Genomic DNA, 23,897 nt, shown 5'->3' on the forward strand with positions numbered 1-23,897 from the left:
TTAAAACAGAATACATCTTTGAACCATATTTGAATGAACTGGACACTCTTAAGAGCAACATGATGACAAAATTTAGTAGCCATAACTAAGCAATCGGAGGAAGGCAGATATTCATTTCCTAAGAAACCTATAGACAAAAGAATATGCAATAACTGTGACAAAAATTCAATTGAAGATGAAGAACATTTTCTATTGAATTGCCCAAAATATAACACACACAGGGAAAACTTCATTCAACAAATTATGACACTACTTTCATCCAAAAAATAAAAAAATATACAGTTCACATATATACTCTCAAGCAAAGATACTGGCATAATTAAAGAACTTGCCAATTATTTTTACACAACACAAAGAATTATTTATTATTATTACCGTAAAACAAGAAAAAGGAGTGTGTGCTATACGCTTCAACGCTTGAGAGTAAATGGCTGTCGGCGACGTTCCTGGCGTGAAAGGACGATATAACAAAGGGAATTACGGGATTAAACTTGACTAAAACAAAAGAAGTTTAGGAGGATTGTTTTGGTTGTGACCCCTTCTCTTTTTACCTCCATGATTAGACTGACGCACCAGTTTTTGTGCATCCTCATCACGTGACGTTTGTTGATAGCAGTTGATTTTTCAAGCGTAACGCGTGTCGGTTTTATCAAGGAAATTTTAGGTTATTTATTGTTATAAATACAACATATAACTGATGACATGATGTTCATAGTCAAATGCATTTACTTTGGTACTACATAATCGATTTACAAGTTGATGGAAACACGGTTTTACCGGAGCCTGGCAGGAGCTGTCTACTGCGGCGAGACTTAATAGCTGTTGTTTAAAAGTCTATGTATACTTGAATTTAATTAACCCCTTTCGTCCCATCGCAACTAGTTTGTGGTAAAAATAGTATCTGCTTACCCTTATGTCGCCGATATAATCACGTCTCCAAATTACAACTGACATTCTGGCAACGATGGGCTTCTGAATACACAACGGCTTTAAGAGGACCACACATATAAAGGCGTGAAATTGAACATTATGGAAATGAAAAGAATCTTCCTAGTCACGACGAGTGAATTACGACTTGGCACGGGTAATTAATTATTATCGATAGACAATATATTCAAAGGTGGCTTAATTGTCAAAATTTCAAACCGAACATAGCATTTCCTTCCAATTTTCAAATCAGAAGCGTGAATCCGATTGGGGTTAGGTCGCACTGTATATTTGAGTGTGTATTGCGATTGTACTGGTCGAGTATAAGCAATGAACCACCTCATTGGTTACCAATTTATCAACGTATTGTGATTAATTATCACACATAAGATCTTGCCTGGCGAAGCGCCATCCGACTTTTCTGACTGACTCCATTAATTTTTCGTCTATAATTAATTTAGTTGCGTCTCTTTATACAGGAGTACTATGAAAATTAGGTGGTAGCTGCTCCAAGGGCATGGAAAGCACTAGCAGAAGTTTTGATGACGAACCTACTTTCTTTTCATCAAATCTCACCTAAAACTCCAAACATAATGCATATTCCAACACAGAATTTGTTTTTAAAAACATTTTAGATTCAATTTAATGGACTAGTACAATTTTATAGTTCATGCACAATTTTTCTGCTTTATGCCATATATAAAACAAAAATAATTACAACGCCGATATTTTAGTTGCAGGATTTTATCTTTAATTTGTAGAATATGTACATTGAAGCACTTTACGAATTGTAATGTAATGTGCTATAAAAGAAGAAAATATTATTATCACCGTGGTGTATGTGATGCTTTAATTGTCGCTTTGAATTGAGTATGAATAATAAATAATGCTTGTAATTTACTTCTTCGCAGCTATCATCACCGTGGTCTATATCGGTACATTAATTAATACTATGAAATGGAGTACGCATATGCGCATGTTAATGTAATTTTCATTGCTGTCCACACACGACCCTGGCCTATATGATGTTTTAATTGTTGCTGTGGATGGACTAAGCATATTCAAATATGTGCACGTAATGTACTTTTCTGCTGCTATCTACACATGACCCTGGCCTACGTACAAGTGCTGCTTTGTCGCTGTGAATGCAGTAGGATAGCAATTGTTAATGTATTTTGCATCGGTTTACACTCTACCAAACTGGCGCACCATAAAACCATGCACACACTAGTAATCAAAGTGTAATCACGTTGCAACAAGCACACGGATCTCAGGATTTATTATCAAATCTGTGGAATAACTACATAAACATGATTGAATGAAGAAAATTGAAAACTAGTAACTATAGTAAAACTGACATCCCTGTAAACGGCGCATAAGCCGTGCAGAAAACAAAAATAAAAACCCGAAAAATACCGGGACTAAAAACCTCTGGAAATCTGCACTCGTCACATGCTTGAATGCACCTGAGATAAGGTGGCAGGTTTCATCCCTCACCATGCATGTAGTGGAGTTGTATAACTACAAGTATGATTACTGCAATAATCAAATAACGATGTTATTCAAACTAAATAACAATAAAACTGAATGAAAGTAGCAAAAACAAAATGCTGCTAAATTCTACATGGCAACGTGTAGACTGACAAAACTCTCTCCAACTACACAAAAGCCACTGCCACTGCTATACTGCATGAAGAAGGAAATGTCATCTATCCCCACATAACCCTAGCCTATTTGATATTTGACTTGTCACTGTGAATGGAATTATCGGTATACTCTTTAATGTACTTTGCAACTGCTATCCACACATGCCCCTGGCCTATGTCACTGTAAATGCAGTATGATGACAATTGTTAATGTACAAGTTTGCACATGACCCTGGCCTATGTGGTGCTATAATTGTCACTGGGAATGGAGTAAAATTATGCCTATAATGTATTTTTCCACAGCTATCTACACATGACCCTGGCCTATGTGATGCATTGTTATTGTGAAAGGAGTATGAATAATCAAATGTATACTGCTAATTATTTTGCACTGCAATCTACACATGATCCTGGCCTATGTGGTTCTTTAATTGTTGCTATGAATGGAGTATGAATAATCAAATATATACTGGTTATATACTTTGCACTGCAATCTACACATGACCCTGGCCTATGTGATTCTTTAATAGGCTATTTTCCGCTTCGGTCGAGATCTCGCGAGACCGTTAAATTTGCCTAGCAACCGGTTGCTAGTCATGTGATACAGGTCAAGCTTTGAATCAAAATAGCGCTAAATCGTGCGTGTGCCTAATGTCGTGCGTTAAATTTCCGACTGATTTCTTGCATCTTTTTTCACGTTTTCGACCATGGTTGACTTCGACAGAATGACCGTGCCACAGCTCAAAGACTTCTTGCGTAAATTCGGCGTTTCATCGTCCAGCTATAAAAAGAATATTGTTCTTGCAATCGCTAAAGCTGTGCACGATTTGGAGCTCGAGGAAGACCCTGATTTTTACGCCATGATCCTATAAAATGACGTCGCTTCAAGACTTAGTAAACTTGGTTGCAATTTCATCCTTTGAAATTACCGGGCTACTCTAGTAATTTCAGGAATGTTCCAGAATTCGGCTTGTCCGATGTTTTAAATGTGTTATCGGTCCGACTATGACTGGAAGAAGCTCGGGGCCTACATATCGTGCTAAGATTTCAGGTTGTTTGGCGACGGGCTTGTTCCAATGTAACATCTGTCAGTGTACTGGCATGCATGCCAAATACACATATTTCACATTACTACTACTTTCACCATTAGTAGCTTGAGCAGCCTTTGAGTTTCCTAAACAAATAACGGGAAACGGCCAATATTGCATGATTTCACACATTAGTTCATATGGATAACAGGAATTTGTCGACAATGCACGATACGCACACGCATCCATACAAATGACAGGAAACTGTCAATATTGCTTATTGTACACAACAAGCATGCTTTAAAAATACATAGTTTGAAAATTCATAACTTTTCCACATAGACGGGAAGTTAAATAAAACTATTTTTAAAACCCGGTAGTATGAGTATTAAATTGTACAAGTATTAAATATTATAATTTAATTCTGCACTTAGTAATAGAATTCACTTGCCAACATTCAGGCCTAGCTCTTTGTCAGGAGGGCTATTCCCTAACTTTGTGGCAATATTGCTATTCGCATTTAAATCATGGTTTTCATCTGGATACTAACGATAAGACAATTTAAGATGTACACTTGGGAGTTTTAAATAACAACAAATGGTCAATCCCATGCTAAACCATAATGTTATTCGGGATCGCAATGAAATACACATCATAAAATTAAAACATTGTTGATGGCATGGAAACAAGCACGGTGAAGTTCCAATCAGTACAACTTGCAAGAGAAAATTAAACCATATCAACAGGTTTCATTGTTTCCGGCGCTTCTTTTGATTGCCACGCAGTGATGTCCTCGACTCGAATATATGGCATTCAACACCTCTCACAGTCGCTGGTATTGGGTCTGGATGCGACTCCATAGGACCCTTTCCTCCCACAAAGTGCAGGGAACAAGCGTACGTGTCCTGGATGATTGTGTCAACCAAAATTTTCTTCCCGATAACAGGCACTGATCCATCAATCGCACTTTTCAGACTGCGTTTTTCCTTCAGGGAATCGCAAAAAAAAACAACATTCGAATAATTTTTATTCTGAAAGCGAGAATCACTCTTACATTCGCCGTAAGCGCACCGTTTGACTCCCAATTTGTTTTCGAAACAGTAACTACATTATTAATTATTCAGTGTGTTTTAATTTTGCTGTGAGTAAGAAACACTATTTTAATGAAAAATCTGGATTTTCAACCCAGTAGGAATGCTCAAAAATACATATAATGAATATTAATGCTAACACAGTATAAACGATCTGAAAAACAGAATGTTTGTGCAGCTGAATAAAAGTGCTTCAAGTTAGCCATGGACAACATGTTGACATATTCCTCGACTCGTTCACACATATGTTTGTTGATTTGGTGAAGATGCTAGAGTCTCAGCAAGTACCACTGCCAGCACAGCTACTAAATTCACCACATCTTCTGCAGCAGAAAGATTAACGCAAATCACAGCATCAAAGAAAATATACTGTTTATAAAAGATATACAAAACCAAGAGATAATTATAGTGATTCTGACTTAAGGACATTTTAAACATTTTGTTTTGAGCAACAAAAATATTATCTAAATACTAGTATTATCTTTTCCACAAGATACAATCTGAACATGATTAATGCACATTATGTACACATCAGCTTAATAATAATAATATAAAATAATTTATTCTCTTTTCTCCTTGGCGAATCTATTTTGCAACATTGTGAGTAGTGAACTTCCAAGCTCTTCATCCTATAAATGAGCAGAACAAAGATTGTTACAAATGTGTATAACCAGATCTACTAGTTGAGGACATCAGAATAATCAAAGAAAGCTTAAAAAGAACTCCCGTGTGCTGAGAGTATTGGAGACACATTCAAAATTAATTCAAAATTACTTGAACTTGAGATGTTGATGGAAACGCAGAAAACTAATTATGCAAATTAGGTAACTAATATGAACAGATTTAAGTGTAAAACTAATAAGGTCTGCACAATGTAACAAGTTTCATTGAAATGTGATTAGAACCAAAATAATATTAATTATTATGCTAATTAGAGAATTAATATGAACAGATTTTAACCCAAAATTAATCAGGCTGTCTATTGTCCTAGAGCACTTATGTACCAAGTTTTATTCAAATGTGATGATCAATACTTGAGATATCAGTATTAATTAATTATATTAATTAGGTGATTAAGAAGCATAAATATTTACCAAAAACTAATATGGTGTATAGTCCTAGGTTCATTGAAATGTGATGGGTACTCTTTAAAAGTTTCATTGAAATCCAATGAGTGGCTTTTAGACATCAGTGCAACAGCTATAGAACAGCAAAAAATTAACTAATTATGCAAATTAGGTAATTAATAGGCACAATTATTTATCCCAAAATTAATCAGGTCTCTGCAGTCCTAGAATATCTATGTAACAAGTCTCAATGAAATGTGATGATTAGTACTTGAGATATCAGGTGAAAAGCTGAAAATTAACTAATTATGCTAATAAGGTGATTAATATGCACAAATATTCACCCAAAAACTAATTAGGTCTCTGCACAGTCCTCAAATAACTATGTACCAAGTTTCATTGAAACATGATCATTACTACTTGAAATATCAAAAGCTGAAAATTAATTAATTATGCAAATTAGGTAATTAATATGTACTGATATTACCCTAAAAACTATCAGGTCTGTGCAGTGTCATATGACATCTATGTCCCAAGTTTATTGACATGTTATGATTAGTACTTGAGATATCAGTGGAAAAGCCGAAAATTGATTAATCATTATGTAAATTAGGTAATTAATAATATTAACAGATTTTTACCCAAAATTAATCAAATCTGCGCATTAGTTCAGAGCATCCATGTGCCAAGTTTCATTGAAATCCCATGAGTGGTTCTTCAAAAATCAGTGAAACAGTCGTGGAAGAGCTTAAAATCAGTTAATTATCATGCAAATTATGTAATTAATATTCATAGATTTTTACCCAAAACTAATCAAATCTGCGTATTGGTTCAGAGCATCCATGTGCCAAGTTTCATCAAAATCCAATGAGTGGTTCTTCAAATATCAGTGGAACAGTCGTGGAAGAGCTTGAAATCAGTTAATTATCATTCAAATTAGGTAATTAATATTCATAGATTTTTACCCAAAACTAATCAAATCTGCGCACTAGTTCAGAGCATCCATGTGCCAAGTTTCATCAAAATCCAATGAGTGGTTCTTCAGATATCAGTGGAACAGTCTTGGAACAGCTAAAAATCAGCTAATTATCATGAAAATTAGGTAATTAATATTCATAGATTTTTACCAAAACCTAATCAACTCTGCGCATCATCCCAGAGCATCTATGTACCAAGTTTCACGAAAATTTGATTAGTGGTTCTTGAGATAACGGTGGAACAAAAAAAGTGACATACATACATACATACATACATACAGACATACAGACATACAGACATGGTAACTGCAAAGACTCCCTTTTGTGCTTCGCACACGGGAGTCAAAAATAATTCTTACCGCAAAAACTGTTATTAATTCGTGTACCCCGTTCATTTAAAAAAAACTGATTATTCATTAATTTGTGGCATTCAAAAAAAGATTCAAAGAAGACGTGGCATGGAAATCTTATTAGCACAGAACATTATATCAAAAACGATTTCAAAAAAATTATTATTCACAACATAAATATAACCACAGCCATGTGGCATGACAAAAAGTGCTTTAAAACAAATTAAAACAGAAATTTGGATGTCACAGATTTAGCAGATTTACATGCTTTTTACAAAGCTCCATTATAAATGACACTCATGTGCATGAACTTTTCACAGAACTTGTCAATGCTCGACCATATCTACATCTTTTTCTAATACCCTAAACACTGTTGAAATGCAGCATTTAATTTAGCCAGGGAACATGCGTATCTCACCTGATATGGCCAGGAAACCAGCATATCTGTACCTTCATCTGACTCACCTGAAATCTGTGTGTTATAATCACAGAAATCAAAATTATTTTCCAAGGTTTTATTTAACAGCACAATCCCCCTCTCCCTGGTGTTCTGTCTGTTGTAATTAAAACTTTTGACTGAACAGGAACTACTGTTAGCTGGAATTAATTTTTGCTGAATAGACTTTTTGGGTGTTTTGTATGGAATGTATTTTTACTGTATTTTGATGAGTTGAATGTAAAATATAGGAACAACAGTATATTCGCTGGATTTTATTTTCCCTGAATCATTCCTTCAGCGAAAATAACGAAAATTTACTCCAAGCGAAAATAAAGTATTCTACAGTACCCTCAATTGCAAGTGATTGCTTAGTCCTATTTGATGTCAATGACGTAAATTAATGTCTTACCTTAACTAGTACAGAATCAACCTGTAAGGATCCATCTGATGCGTGTTGTACATTGTGACCAGAGAAACGCCTAACAATGTAATGTAATGTACATGTAGTCAGATTATGTGAAACTGTAATCTATCTAATAGCAAAGATTCTATCAATGCCATGAATCTTACAATTACTATTGCAAGTGGAAACTAGCAGCCTATCGGCTGAGATAGCTCCGCTGTTATCAATGCACATTTCAATTAAAGAACTGAAGATATCATCAGAAAATGAACAATATGTATAGTATTAAAGCAATCAGACTTGCTGTTTTCAACAAAAATTTGTAAATATAACTTTTCATCAAAAATATTCATTAAAATTAGATAATTGAAGAACAAAATCATCACGAAATGAACAAATCTGAGAGAGGTCTACCTGTAGTAACTATGTATTACATGTATATATAATATCAAAGCAATTAGACCTGCAGTTTTTAACAAGAAGTCGAAAATATCACTTTTTACCAAAAATGACAAAAATATTCATGAAAATTAGAGAATTAAAGATATCATCACGAAATGAACAACCATGAGAGAGGATCTGTTGCATGTGCAGGTGACGACTCCCTCTCTTTAAAGACACTGGTACACAGCATACCTGAGTTGATAAACTTTGAAGGTTACTTACTGTTTCAGTGTCTTGTACAGTACATCCATACTACATGCTGGTGGTAGCGATACAGTTGAGGTAAATCGTATTTCATGTTCAGATGCGCTGCACTCTTTCAATGCTTGGCTTGCTTCTACTATTGTTATACGCTGTAAGAGTGTTAATCTTTAAGTCACTGATTATGTATGGATTGTACAATATATCATCAACGCTTTCTCGAGCCAGATTCTTTTTCATCCATTCTAGGCACATAACATTTTTTTTTTTTTTCTTTAAATTCAACAATAATTATTTTTCATTAAAACCAACAGATTTTGAACTATTTAATAACAGGGAGCTGAAAGTTTACATACAATCTGATTAAAATCTGATGTAGTGTACGGGCTTTAATTATTTTGGCTATAAACTTATTTTAATTTTATTTTTTATTACTTTTGTTATTAATGCCCTTTTATTTTATTATTTTACTTTGATTTTGATTTTGTGATTTTTTTTAATTCCGCCCTACCTACATCTGAACCGATGCCTATGTAACGAGATTTCAACGAGACCCACTATCGACGATTTTAGTCAACGAATCACAGACCTCCTTCTATAGCGCACATGATGGCGTCACCGGGCAGAGTCTGATGGCAAACACACTCAAATAAAATGGCGGATTATACCGACCGAGAAAAACACGGCTTTTCGGTAAGTTTATCATTGTCAAATGCAACGAAAGTCATTTTTATGTTAATATTGTGGCTCGAATGGTTCGATTTTAGATCGTTATTTTGCATAGTTATTCTGGGAGTGACGATTTTGTTTCCACCGGTTCGACCGAACACCAGTGTCTTTTTCCAGTCGCCTGCCCTGGAGACGGGTGATGTTTTGTTGACGATCGGGCCAAAATCGTCTACGATATTGAAGCCGTAAATATTCATCAAATTGTATCAACATTTTGTACATTATACAATAACACTTTATTAAAGTAAATGAGCTGATTTGGACTGGAATAATATATTTTTTATTTGGAACACATCGCAATTGATCAGGAAATATTGTTTTGCTCCAATTTTCTGCGTCGATGCCGTGGGCCGGTGACCGCTATACAATTTAAAATCAGTTTGCATTGTTTACTATAGCTGTTTACAGTGTTCTAATCATTACGATTTACTTTTTTTTTGCTTCCATTCTAGATAATTATGCTCAGTGATGTAAAATTGAAGCGATGACTGAATGAACGAACCTTGGCTGGCGAAGATGTATCTGGAAGTGTACACATTTGTTGGAAGTGAAAAAAATATTCAATGAAATGACAAAAATTGTAAAATGCTGTGGAATTTCTTTTGCAAATAAAAATATACTAGCAATTTTCTATTAATGGTTTATTCAAGTGGGCAAAATATAAATGTACAGAAGAATTGCCCGTATACACTGAAAAGTAAGCAACCGACAGCCTGTATAAAAGGGGGACTGTGATTGGCTGTTACTTACGCGAGATTTGAACGGGACTTACATAGGCGTCGGATCAGATGTAGGTAGGGCGGAATTAAAAAAATCAAAATCAAAGTAAAATAATTAAATAAAAGGGCATTAATAACAAAAGTAAAAAAAATAAAATTAAAACAAGTTTATAGCCAAAATAATTAAAGCCCGTACACTACATCAGATTTTAATCAGATTGGTTTACATAATGATGGTTCGAAAGCTTGTTTGACAATGATAAGTCAGAGAGATTGAGCACAGACATGTTTTTTTTACACACAATGGCCATCAATCGTCCATTATCAGACCCCCAAACCAAATGATGTAAATTCATGTGTACCTAAAACAGATGCATATTGTTGGTCTATCAGCATTAACAACACACATGCAAGAAACTGCATCAATGAAAAAATAATAACATAGACATAAATTATCGAACAAGCTAAAAACATGGTGAAGATCACAAGTCGAACATGATATATTTAATGTAATCAAAGAACACCTACATTATCGTGCATAACTAGTGCCCCATGCATGGTACATAGCTTCTTGGGATCCGTGGAAAGAGTACTGCTGAAACCTGAAACAATACAAAGATGTGGTGAGATGTACTGGTATCAGGTTTTGTATTATTCTTTGAGGACCATGCCATCAGTTTTCGTGAAATGCTCACAATCTATTGATAACAACATGTACAACCAAAGAGACATTAAGACGCCAAATGACTTGTAGACCATGTGTAATTAATATGAGATGAAGATTCATTGGAAATCAAAGTAAACATACATGTACATGTTTTGGTAGTTATTCTGAATAATCACAACATGTTTGTGGAAAACATTAATGATAGAGATTCAATTTTATTTGAGAAGGAAAAACTGTAGAGCACACCAATCCATGCGTTTACACGGATTCTGGAAAAACAAAAAACAATCTGACGCCAATCCCAACCACTTCTTTCACAGGCTTGCTCACTTCCAGTATCTGGAAATAGGCATTTGTCTTGTGTAACAATCATTGTATAGCACCAGTGGCAGTTGCATACCTCTGTCTCTCTATCAACATTTGGGGTAACAATGCTAATCTTAAAGGACGACAGTCGTCGTACACATCGCATGTAAAATACATTGTTTATTTACATGAAAATCGAACACGCGCTGCGTGACGACCACCGTGCTTTAATATGGGAGGAAACATACACACATGTAGTTTTAATAGTTTTAATGATCGTTTCTGAATAAAATTTATGAGGATTTTGATACTGAACTGTTTCATTAACAATTTTTCTGACCTTTTTCCTATATTTCTGGAAATGAACCCTAATTTTGGTGCCAACAGACAAAACTTGAATCAATTTTCAGTTTTTACTCAAAAAATTTGGCTATATTTAGCTTAAAAGGGGACTATTTTGTGAATTTGTGATGAAAAAGAGATAACTGGTGGTGAAAAGATTAAAATGTCATATGATTTAAAACTTGTGATCATCTGCACTGGTGATTAAGCAAAGACCATTATTCCAGTGGTGTTAAAACTCAATGCTAATGAACTTACTAGGATGTTATGAATTACTATTAACCCAAACTTATTTGACTCAATGAAAGTTTATCAGTGATACCAATCAACCACTAGTTTACAGTGGTTGACTTGTATCACTGATAAGGATTCACGAGTGAATAAACTTACCAGCTAAAGCGGCATTCCTCTTTAGTAGATTCACAGAAATATCTGCAGGGATATTTGAATGTGTTTCTATGACAACACTTTCTCCATTTGGAGGCATAAAACACTGTACACCTACAAAGAGATGAATATCACAGATCTCTCACTTGTTTTAGGATATCTGCTCATGATTGAAAAGGGTAGGGCATTGGGAATACCACTTGACCAAAGATTGTGTTCTTTTGGTTGTAATCACATTGAAAACGTGTTCATTTTCTATTATAATGTCCTAAATTTGAGGAAATTAGAACTCGTTTTATACACAAGTTTTACTATTGCCCATCGCTTGAATGGAAATTTATTTTGCTACTGCAATCTGAAAATACACATACAATACAAAATCTTGCAAAATACGTATTCGACTCTTTACAAAAACGTCATAGTTTGTTAGAAGGAAATTTAACTGAAATATAAATATAATTTGGTATTCATATGTGAAGTATAAGTTTGTATTCAGACAAGTAGTAGCAGCGGTTATTCTTGTCAAACGATCTATTTATTTATTTTTGTTGCATTTAAGTGTGTACATTATGGCCTGTGGCCAATGGTACTGAATAAATATATATATATCACAGGCACATATCATCTGCAAGACTGAATTTCATGAGCGAAGCTGGAATAACCATGTTTTTTTTTTGAATAAATTTAAGTTAATCAATACAGTTTTATGACGAGCCTTGAAAATTGTTGATAGATTCTGAATAGATGACTTACTGCCAAACAAGCTCATGTGAGAAAACAAATTTTTTAACTAAACAGATATAACCATACTTCATGCTGATTAAGAAGTTAATATATGGGAACATTTCTTCCCTTTTTTTGAAATTCAAGGTAATAAAACAATGTTTCAGGAATCATAATACATCAAAAACATGGATATATTTTTTTATATATTTTATTTTTTTATTTGGGTGTAAATAACAAGAGATGCAATATTTTATGTACAATTAAATCCTTTCTGTCTCATTGCACATTTCAAAAGCATTCACACTGCCCTCTAGAGGTCTGATGTAGTAATAATCATCGGGGAGCCTTGAAACTGACAGAATTACAAACTCACCAAACTGTTGTACAATTTTCTGTTTCAGGAAGTCCATTTTCTTTGCTTCACCATGTACTAACATGACATTTTTCGGTTCACATTGCTTAATTAATTGCATGATACCTTTAGCATCTGCATGAGCGCTGTCAATTTAAAAGCATATAAAGAATATATTATCACCAAACTTGTGTCTTTATTTAATGATCAGATCATCAGAAATTGGACTTATGCATTGGCCAGAAATTATGTCATTAAGCATAACGTAATTGATTAATTATTCAAGAAATTGTTCAATTTGAACAAGCAATTTAGTAAAACAAAATTTGTGTGAAATGTTTAGTTTTTATCAAAAGTTCAAAAAAATACCAATTAATCATATTTCCACCAAGTACGAGCAGAATGCTCCAATGTTAGGCAATAAAGTTTTTCAACAAAAATATTTTCTACAATTTTATGTATTTTTGGATAATTTGGTTTGTTAATTTTGAACCAAATGGGAAAAAATTCTCACAAGGTACAATCCTGATCTAAAGTTGTAAAAAACAATGGAAAAAATGAGGCAGATTTATTTTATTTATATAAGCATTGGCATTCAAAGGGTTAATGATATGAATATTACCTAATTAATATGCATGAACTGTAGATAAACTATTTTGTGAAAAATGACAAATTAAAGTAAAATTTCACATTCAAAGTTATAATGATATGCAAATTACCTAATTAATATGCACAGATGGTAAATAAAACTATTTTGAGAAAGGTGACAAAAGTAAACTTTGGCATTTAAAGTATTAATGATATGCAAATTACCTAATTAATATGCACAGATGGTAGATAAATCTATTTTGTGAAAAGGAGACAAAAGTTAAACTTATTAAACTGACCTGAATGACATGTACTGAACTGATAGCTTTACATCGATCTGAAAAATGAATTCCTATATATAATTATTATTATTATAAGATTATAATATATAATTATATAACCATTAATATTAATTCAGAACAAATCCAAAACAACCAAAATATTGCATTGAGATATCCTTACATTATCAAATTTGACCATTATCAAATGGTAATGTGTAGGGCACAGTGAATGGAACATAGTAAATTATCACAATACACAGATATCGTTTCATTGACCTGTATAAAACATAGAAATACTGTTGTATTACAAATGCCTACCGTTTGCCTGTTTTCAAGTTCAATTTTTCTTTGTCCATTCAATATTTTATGCCCAACAGTACCGGCAACACAGTAACCAGGCATGATGACCATGTTTTTTTCATTTGATGCCCATTTCTTGAATACATGTAATGACAATCCACCATGTAACATACCAGGAGTGGCAAACACTACCATAGGACCAGGATTATCGGTGTATGAACGGTCAAACGGCTAGACAAAAAACAATCAGTCAATCAAGTTTTTTGACAATCATTTATAAAGGCCCAGATCTCTATCTATTATAACCTATGCATTACCCCCAAAAGGTCAAACATCCTAGTACTTTCAGAGGTACAAATTCACCATAAACATAAATTTCTAAAATATTAATTGTCACTGAAGTTCAAAAGCACAACAACATTTTACATAATATTGGAAATTATTACTGTTATATGGAAACAGAAAGTACCAGAATGTGGGAACTTTAGGGGGGGGCATGTATATTATGATTTCACAATACCAGTCAGCCTATCAGACCCTAACACACTCAAATTATAGGGTTGTTGTTAGTCAATGGTCTTTTTTTCTTAGGGCTTTAACTGAAACATGCTGTGTGAAGGAATGCTTCAATTACATCAGCTATTAATTAAGACTTTGTATTTTGACAAATACTATTGATGTGTGGATCTGGGCAACTGAGGACCAGACACTTCAAAACGAACTGCTTTTCAAAAAATATTTAACATAGAATGCCCTAAAAAATTGGTGTGTTTTGTTTACATCCATTTTGGAGGAGTTTGAGCTAGTGGACATTTTTTTTTCGGCCAGATATTCATTATGTACATGTAGTTTCAGGAAATCAAAACAATATTTTGATCTCTGTAATTTTTATGGAGAAATTCGCCCATTGACACTTAACATTGTCACCTATGGAAATCTAATTAGTAGTAAGAGACCTTAAACTTAGTGGTAAGTAGTCACTCAAACAATGATACACAAGTGGAGTATGTACATATTATAAAATTCAATTTGAAACACAATATTGTCCTTGACCTGAAATCTTCTAAGATGTCTATTACTAGCACATGTGCTTACGTAAATTTACACCAGTGTATCTATAGTTAATAATCCAGCATACATGTTTTAAAAAAACAATGATGTTGGTACAGAAACCCACTCTTGATGTGATCATATTTGGAAATAGTTCATATTCTATAATTTACAACCAACTTATGTTAATAGCCAAGAGACACATTTATGCTGCAAAGATGAGAAAGTCCAAACTCCATTTTTCCTTTTTCAAACTCCTAGTGAAGTCTAATTATCATTTATAATATGAAATTGCTACAGAAAGAGATAAACTTGATACACATTGTCAGAAATGGATAGACATTATTGAAGTCATTAATGAATAGTTGTACTTGAATAAGTAATGTACACTTCCTTCATGATGTTGCCAATAAAACATAAAAATAAAAAAAAATAAAAATTTTTTTAGTGTAATATGGAATCTGTATTCGAGTTCAAGTACCTACCTTAATGTGTCTGAATTCAAACATGTTTCTTTGCACAAACGTCTTCCTGATTTTCTGGTTAGTCCATGTTATGAATAATTTATAGTAATGATTAGCCTAGTAAAAACGATTGAAAACAAATTAATGTTGCATTTGTACGCATCTCACAGTATTTCTGCTGCGATTACAACACAGGCTCTGGCAAAACACAAACAAGTATTTGAAAGCAATGAGTATAATGTTAATTAATACTCGAAAAGAATTGATAGCAATCTTTGCTATTAGAAACATTTTATGCAAATTTCTATACATTTTTTTTTATTTTGGACAAAATGTAAATTATTTTCTATTGGTTACAATTCTTGATCCAATTTATAAAAAAAATATGGAAAAAAAATTATTTGACAAAAGTTGACTCCGATGTTCAAATTCATATTTTTTTATACTCCTATAGTATAAAATACTGTAAAAGTCCACTTTTGATAATGACCACATGCTGCAAAGAGGCTAAGGCTTTAATAGTGTTGATTTGAGTTACATTTTTATCACTTTGTGAAAATGCATAAAATTGTTTGATTCAGACAAACACATTGGAAATCAACTAAAAACTAGAATATTTACAGACTTATTTATAACTGTTGAGGTATTGGCATATTTTCTGAACTTATTGGAAAACATTCAAGAAATGTTTTTACTCACCTTTTCAGTAAGTCCAGTAGAAAAGTATATTGGAGCTTTTAAGTTCATTCGATCCCTGAAAATGAAAGTTTTTTTTATAGCCAGTTTTAGATACACATCTGGTGCTTTAAAATCATTTCGAAAACTTTAAATCATATCTGGGGTAAAGATTGTTTTATTTTTCAATCATAACCAATGCATATATTTTCTTAAACTAAATTTTTGTTTAGTTATAGAGAAAACAGTTCACATAAAAACATTAAAGACTTTAATTTTGTTGTGACAAACTGGGCAGGAATCTTTTTGTACTTTGTAGAGGATCTCATTTGATTGTACCTAACTAGGTATCATAATGAAATGTCCCCCTCACCCGTAATAACCAATGATAAACCACTCACCAAAATGTTTCCAATAAGATACATAGTTCCTGTGCTCTTCCGAGTGCAAATACAGGGATGAGGACTTTACCACCTTTCTCAACGCAGTCATGTACTTTTTGTAGAAAATCCCTCTCACGGCATCTAGATCCAAACAATGAAAGACATTTATACAACATAATACATGTATACATGGACTTTAAATTTGTGCATTTTGACTCAAAATAAATCAACATAATTTTTTCTATAATTCTTCAAAAATCAATCAATGTTGATTATCAGAATTCTGAACTTTTACTTGAATGCTGATCAAAAGGCAGGGAAAAAGCAGATTAATTTTGAAAGACGTTATTTATTACCTTTTTGAATCCCTGATTGTAGTTGCATATGTAGACTCTGAGATTAATAAATCAGGCCTACATTTATCAATCCAGGCAGATCTGAAAATGACGGGGAAAAAATACAGTGAATTTCAGGAAAGCATGAATGTTTTTAATAGAAATTCATAAAATATTTGTCCTGGAAGACCATTGTGCTTTCAATGGCTAAAGAGGCTGTCATATTACCCACAAGTCTTTGCAGGTTTATTTCAATCATTGAACGATTTACTGCCATGGATCCATTATTGTGATTGGTCAGGTTGTTTTCAAGCATCATTTGAAATATATATATATTTCATATAAAAAACATTGCTTCATTTATGAAATCCACTGTAATACCAACACAAAGAAATTTCCAAACAACCGATTTCATGAGGACAACCTAAAGGTCATTTGACCTGATACGGCAAGCCAGTTGTTAACCAATCAGAATGATGAACACAACACAGAAGTTGCAGTATGATATTCAGCTTTGATTTCAGTGAAAAAAAGGCACAATTTTGCTAAAAAAGAAATGGGAAATTTAAATTTACGTGAGATAAACTAAACATTGAAGAAGTATTTGAAACTTTTCATGGCGATAACGCTGTTTACAATTTTACATGCTTATAACCAATTTTAGTCTAATCATTCTTGAATAAATGGCTGATTCCTGACAAACCCTCATTTTCAAGTTACAAAGGGGTAATTCAAAAGGTAATTATTCAAAGGGTAATTTGTAAATATTTTTGAGTTCATTATGATTGTCATAAGTTCATTGATTCTAATTTTAGACTGATATGTTCTAAAAATTACTTCTAAATCAGAAGAGAAATTTTGATTTTGAAAATTTGATTTTTCTGTGACTAATAAATTGACTGTTTTTCGTAACCAAAACATCGCTCAGCTTCTGGAACATTGCCTATGGGGTAGGAGGTTTTGGATCGGCATGTATCAGACAAATACGTCATAAACAAAAGTACTCACCCAAGATGTCTGTCTGCAGTCATGTTATAATCTCCCTAAAAGAAGAAAAGATATGTTTTCTTGTTTAATTAAATGTTTAAAGTCTCCGTTCTTACTTACACGCCATGACAACAACAAATTCAAGATATTCAATGAGTTGATACGGATTTACTGATCAAAAAACTTTGAAGTAGACAATCTGAATGTTGCTTTCAACCATACATTGAATCTAAAATTCATATATCTGTTATACCCTAACAAACAGACAGACAGACAGACATATGCAATATATCACCAATAGAAAAGCATATAAATCCATAATCATGTTTGATGTACACACATGTTGTACTCAATAAATAAAATATTCATTTTGAAAACAGAAACACGCATGCAATTATGCAAGTGCATACATTAATAATAAAGCACAATACAATAGTCTTCACTGAAGGGATGATTCAGTGAAAATAAAATCTAGTGAATATACCTTTTTTCCTATATTTCATATTTAACTCGTCAAAAATCAGCGAAAGAAATTACACAGAAAACACCCAAAAAAGTTTTTTAAGCAGAAATTAATTACAGCTCAAAACAAAGTATTTTTCAGTACATGTAGTTTTTATGGTCTTAACAAAATGATTTAAAGTAATTCTGATTTCACTTACTGTGTAGACAACTGATTGTGATCCAACCTTCACATGAAACATAGCGGCACCTAACACGTGGCCAGCATAGTATGCTTTGATTTCCAATTCATCATCAACCTGGATAAGGTGAGTGCATGTTCCATCAAATTAATGAAAAGTAAAAAACTGGGGCCACCCAAATTTGTTTCAGTGGAAGCATTAACTTTATGATTATCTATAATGTTGAACACTATTTTGGTGGTCATTTTAAAGTAAGCAAAATGCCTAAATACAATTCATAAACCAGTTCGGGTAAGTTTTTTATTCAGAATTTACAACAGCCCAATAACAGAATATTAATTTAGCAAAGTTTCTGAAAATCACTGTTCCAAAAGCGCATCAGCTATGACCATCCTAAACTGTGTTTACAAGTTCCATGGAGAATCACGGAGAGGATGAGTTATATTACAGCATCATTGTAGAAGCCTGGCATGATAATATTACTTATTTAGTCATTATTATCACTGAATGAAATCACATACAACAAAAAAACAATATTTTAAACTCACCTGTACTGTCTGATGCAAGTTCACGGCCACTACTTTCTTCATACAATCTTTAATCATCTGCAAAATGTCATGTTTCAAATTTTATTTAAATTGAAATCAACCACATGGAACACAATACACCTCCATAATCCCAACAGCACCAATAGCTATTTCTGATAAATTAACAGATGGACGTTTGAAGGTTATTCTTCAACTTTTCATATTGTGTGGGGTTTTTTTAATGAAATTGTCATAGCGCATCTGGAATTGAATTCTATACTTTTGTTATTTTCAAAACAGAAAATATTGTCCCTGCTGCTTACATCTCGTACATCTTGACTAAAATACGGCCGTCTGAATAGCAAAAGAAATAACATTCTTATTCAAGTGTTAAGCTCACCTGAGAAGTGAAAAAATTGGTCTCGCCTTTTTTTTCAACAGTTATCTTTCGGTAATCCTCCTGAAAAATAATTATTTAACAATGAATTGACATGTTTTGAGTTCTGTTGTTGCTATAGAAAATTTGCACACTGGTGTAAAAACGTTCCAATTCTCTCTGCATAGGGGGGGGTGATAAGTATTCAATAGCTCATAAGAACGCCGGGAACCCAGCGAATATATTGTGCAAGTTAGAAATCTACATATCATTCTTGCATGGACTGATGAGGCTTATAACTCAAAACTTGTCTATTGTCTTTCTACCCTCTAATAGTAACATGTCACCTTCTTCGCCATTTAGACTTTTAGACAACGTGTATTTTTTTACACAGACTACAAATTTTTGTTTTAGGGCTACCATTTTGACTCAAAATGAGTTGATTATTTCTAGGTACCGGTATTCAAACTTGTGTGCAAGACATTTGAAATATTTAGTGCAACAATTGTCACATTTTCTCCACGAATGCATTTGTACAAATTTTGAATAGAAATAGAATTTTTTTTTCCATTTCTATGATAATTTTTTTCCAAATGCCAACATTTATGCCCAGCATAGAAGTGTTAACCTTTGAGTGCCAACATTTATGCCCAGCATAGAAGTGTTAACCTTTGAGTGCCAACATTTATGCCCAGCATGGAAGTGTTAACCTTTGAGTGCCAACATTTATGCCCAGCATAGAAGTGTTAACCTTTGAGTGCCAACATTTATGCCCAACATAGAAGTGACCTTCACCCTTTGAGTGCCAACATTTTTTATAACACTTTAACTATTTTTATGTATTTTTCTATATTATATTTTTGATAATTTTGGTCCAAATAGACATAATTTGTAATTGATTACAAGTCTTGATCAAATTTTGAAAAAAAAATTTGAACAAATCATCTGAATTTAAAATGTGTGAACAATGACAAAAGTTGATGTACAACGGGTGAATTCCACTGTAGATTTGACTGGCATAAACAAAAATTACCAATGAACATTTCCAATACATAAATATTAGTTCACTTCCTGATAAACAAAATTAAACACATTACACACTTACCAATAGAATAGGACATATAGCTTTTGTAGGAATTGTCATATAGATGGGTCCATCAAATCCAATCATCTCAGACATATGCGGTAAAGATCCACAATGATCTAAGTGAAAATGGCTACAATAAAATTAAAATATAAATCACACATTAGAAGGTTATTACAGATATTATATATGCTGATATACACAGCATAATTGTACCTAGCTTGAGTTAAATTTATATTGAAACATTGAGCTAATTCTCACCTTATGATGACACAGTCCAAGTGCTCTGTTAAGGTACCAGCTCTGGTAATGTAAGAAAAGTCTGGAAATCTACGCTGTGAATACAAATAATGATTTGAGTCTCATGTGATGAAGTATTAAATTGTAACTTTTTGAACGCCAACATTTTGCATAATATTTCTGTATTATAATATTATACATAGCCTGATGGTGCCATATCAGCTGTCTGTGCAAGCTTCCAGCTGGCGGTGTGTTATTGTTAACATAATCACAAGATTTTGCTAAAAACGGAAAAGGCGAAATCATCGAACACGGTAAAACGCATGAAATAGATCAAACGAGAACAACGTGCATCGTCAACCCCAACTGCGTGACTTTTTAGTCATTTTTACAAGAAAGTTTATTGCGATGAACAAAGCTTTTCTTGAAGAATAATTTCAAAGCTACAACTGTTTTAAATATGACGTCTGTCATTATTTAAGTTTTTGTTTACTCAATTGTTTGTTAGAATCATACGCTTCATGAATAATTAATCACATGCTTAATGAAGTCATCAGAAAGAAGAGCTACTGTGGATCAATTTTCTCTTACCCAAAGTTCTTGATCAACATAATATGCTGTATTAGAAGGGAATATGATAAATATGTAAATTCAGGTGTGTTTCTATGGTCAATATAAGTCAGATTTAATTGATTCAGTATAAAGCGCACACAATTTTTGGTTTATATGCATTTCTATCAGAGCAAATACGAAAAAGTGACAAACAATGACTTTAGCTTTCGAAGGGATACCGGTAGAGATTATATCACTAAGATCAGACCCTGTATTCAATAGCTGAAGAGTTACTGTTGCATCTATTACAATACATTTAAGTATTCTGTAGAATAGACACACCTACCTCATCGTTGTATCCCATATGCATTCCACAGTCAAACATGATATTCTTGCCACCAATGGAAACCAAAACACAGCTTCTACCAACATCTAAGTTATAATTTGTGAAAATAGTATACGACATGGCAAAATGATCATCAACATCACATGGCGTAGGAAATATTCTAAGCAGAAGACATTTTTTTATTTCCAAGAAAGCTATTCTCAGGGGCAGACATCGGGGAATTTTTCACCACCTAGCAACCATCACCAGTGAAAACAAAAGTCAAAATTCTCAGGAAACATTACTTTGAGCTAGTTGTCAAGATCCAAGCAAAAACCTTGACCGTGAATAGGGGAATCATGCATTGAAAATAGAGAAAAAAACACATATACATGTACATACATGGGTTTATATATAGTACGTTTTCTAAAAACATCACAATTATTTTCTGTTCAGTCCAAATTCAAAACAAATTTTCTCAGCTTTTCTTCATTCTTTACCCAACCACAAATATTGGACTCACCACCTGCTAGATCACGTGCAACACTTGACTTGGTTTCATATTTTTTGACACAGTCAATCGCTGTGAGTTTTTTACGTATGACTGGATAGCTCTTTCTTAGACATGCTGCTCAGTTGAGAACTAGAGATCAGAGTGATGGATTCAACTCATTGTAGCGAGTTATATAGAGCTATGTCAAAGGGGGACTGGCAGAGAAGTACGTAAAATCGCAACTTGACATCCTCGTCAACCTTGAGTCAAGCCGCCATCACCCTTTGTATCTCAGTAATTGACAGGCAGTTGGTGATAAATTGTCTTCACCAGCCTTTTAACGGCCTATTAAATACATGATTCCATGAAACATTATAGTTCTTTTACCTTAAAACTGTCAGCAAAACACAACTACCCATGACTCAGCCGAAATCACAACTTACTGAGGCGTGACTTAGCGAGGGGTCACTGTATCAGTTAGGTTGTTCAGGGTTGCCTCAAAGTTGAGTTTGTGCTGTTTTTCTTGACTTTAACCTTGTTTTACCGACTGGATTTTATTTTTACTGAATCATCCCTTCTTTCAGTAATTTCTTTGAAAAAACAGCACAATAATTGATAAGGAAATTCAGAGAGGTCCACTCACCTTGTCCAGCACCTGAAATGAAAGAAAAAGAATTGTTGAAATGTGATATAGTTTGAAGAATCTATGTGCATGTTCCTGATGCTCCAGTTTTCCTTTTTCCCCCTTTACTGTCATTAAGGTAGAAGCCTACTCATAATATTGAAAAAGTTGGTCATAAATGAAATCACAAGACAATGTTCATTGGTTTATTATGTAAAATCATGGAGCTATTGCCCCATGCAAAATAATATTTTTCAAAAATCATTATTTTAGAACAATTCCATAGAAACAAAATTGTATTTTTTGACACTTTTTAAAGCCCAGCTTTTTCAGAACAACAAAAAGTACCCCATCATTCACAATATATGATTTTTCAGCATACAATTTGAAATATAGCATGATATCTCTGCCATATGCACCTATGGTAAAAGTGCTTTAATATTGACAAAAATACAACCATCCTTTTCTCGAAAATTTGGCTGGTGACCCCTAACTTTTGTTAAGTCAATATCCTTATATTGCCCAGGAGTACCATTTATTGGAAAATGAACAAATTCTGGGTATTTGCATCTATGAGTAGACTTCAACTGTAGCTAACATACGTTTATCGAATGAGTTTGTGACCCTGACAGTACTTGTACCATGTGTAACTGTCACTGAAGTTTATAAATAGTTAGATTATGAATACTAGTAGTTTACAGCGATGTACATTAGACTGTGCATTGAGCTAAAAAAAAAAAAAAGACCATGAACAACTTTGTACAAAGCATGATATAATTTTTATATGATTTCACCGATTACTATAATTTAATAATTTGTACAACTTATTGGTCATATATATAAAAACCATACAGATTGGTTTACGACTAGCCACAATGTCACTGACTGTGGTCTTACACCACACTTACCTAAGGGCACCACCTTTATTTCAGGCATAGTGTCGGCGTCGACAGTGATCACAAACGCTCGAAAACTGTCTTTCAATTTTTTCCGATATTATAATGAAACTAAATGCGGTGTGGTAAGCAAAATGTTTCACACACGCGATAAAAGTTTCGGACAGTACAAGAGCATCGTAGTATTATTCATAATAGCGCAAGCACAATCGTATTATAGAACTAAAAACATGGGTTGTTCATGAAGGCCGCCATGATTAAAAGGTCATAGGTT

The 23,897-nt window shown here is 33.3% G+C and overlaps 1 protein-coding gene and 1 long non-coding RNA gene across 3 annotated transcripts; one reads left to right on the plus strand and one right to left on the minus strand.

Annotated features, from left to right (window-relative positions):
* Nucleotides 1-4,611: 4,611 nt before the first annotated feature.
* On the minus strand, nt 4,612-23,890 carry LOC100369343 (integrator complex subunit 11-like). 2 transcript variants are annotated; one of them, XM_006821811.3, is made up of 22 exons: nt 23,636-23,890; nt 22,749-22,760; nt 21,634-21,719; nt 20,757-20,830; nt 20,517-20,628; nt 19,436-19,495; nt 19,057-19,113; nt 18,527-18,625; nt 17,886-17,920; nt 16,899-16,979; nt 16,561-16,683; nt 16,184-16,238; nt 15,506-15,601; nt 13,989-14,201; nt 13,689-13,726; nt 12,823-12,947; nt 11,727-11,837; nt 10,550-10,623; nt 8,595-8,725; nt 7,935-8,004; nt 7,505-7,558; nt 4,612-5,321 (listed from the first exon to the last, which is right to left on the minus strand). In XM_006821811.3, the coding sequence occupies exons 1-22, from the start codon at nt 23,661-23,663 to the stop codon at nt 5,253-5,255; spliced, it is 1,803 nt and encodes a 600-aa protein (XP_006821874.1). In that variant the 5' UTR covers nt 23,664-23,890; the 3' UTR covers nt 4,612-5,252. The 2 variants fall into 2 exon arrangements, with proteins under 2 accessions (XP_006821874.1, XP_085363267.1); XM_085507141.1 differs by having other exon boundaries at nt 13,689-13,741.
* LOC146735109 (uncharacterized) lies at nt 8,934-9,928 on the plus strand. Its single transcript, XR_014931408.1, has 2 exons — nt 8,934-9,266; nt 9,755-9,928. It is a non-coding gene; the product is annotated as an uncharacterized LOC146735109 (long non-coding RNA).
* Nucleotides 23,891-23,897: the final 7 nt, after the last annotated feature.

This window comes from Saccoglossus kowalevskii, chromosome 13 (genome assembly GCF_978046115.1).
Source record: "Saccoglossus kowalevskii chromosome 13, keSacKowa6.1, whole genome shotgun sequence".
Classification (NCBI taxonomy): domain Eukaryota; kingdom Metazoa; phylum Hemichordata; class Enteropneusta; family Harrimaniidae; genus Saccoglossus; species Saccoglossus kowalevskii.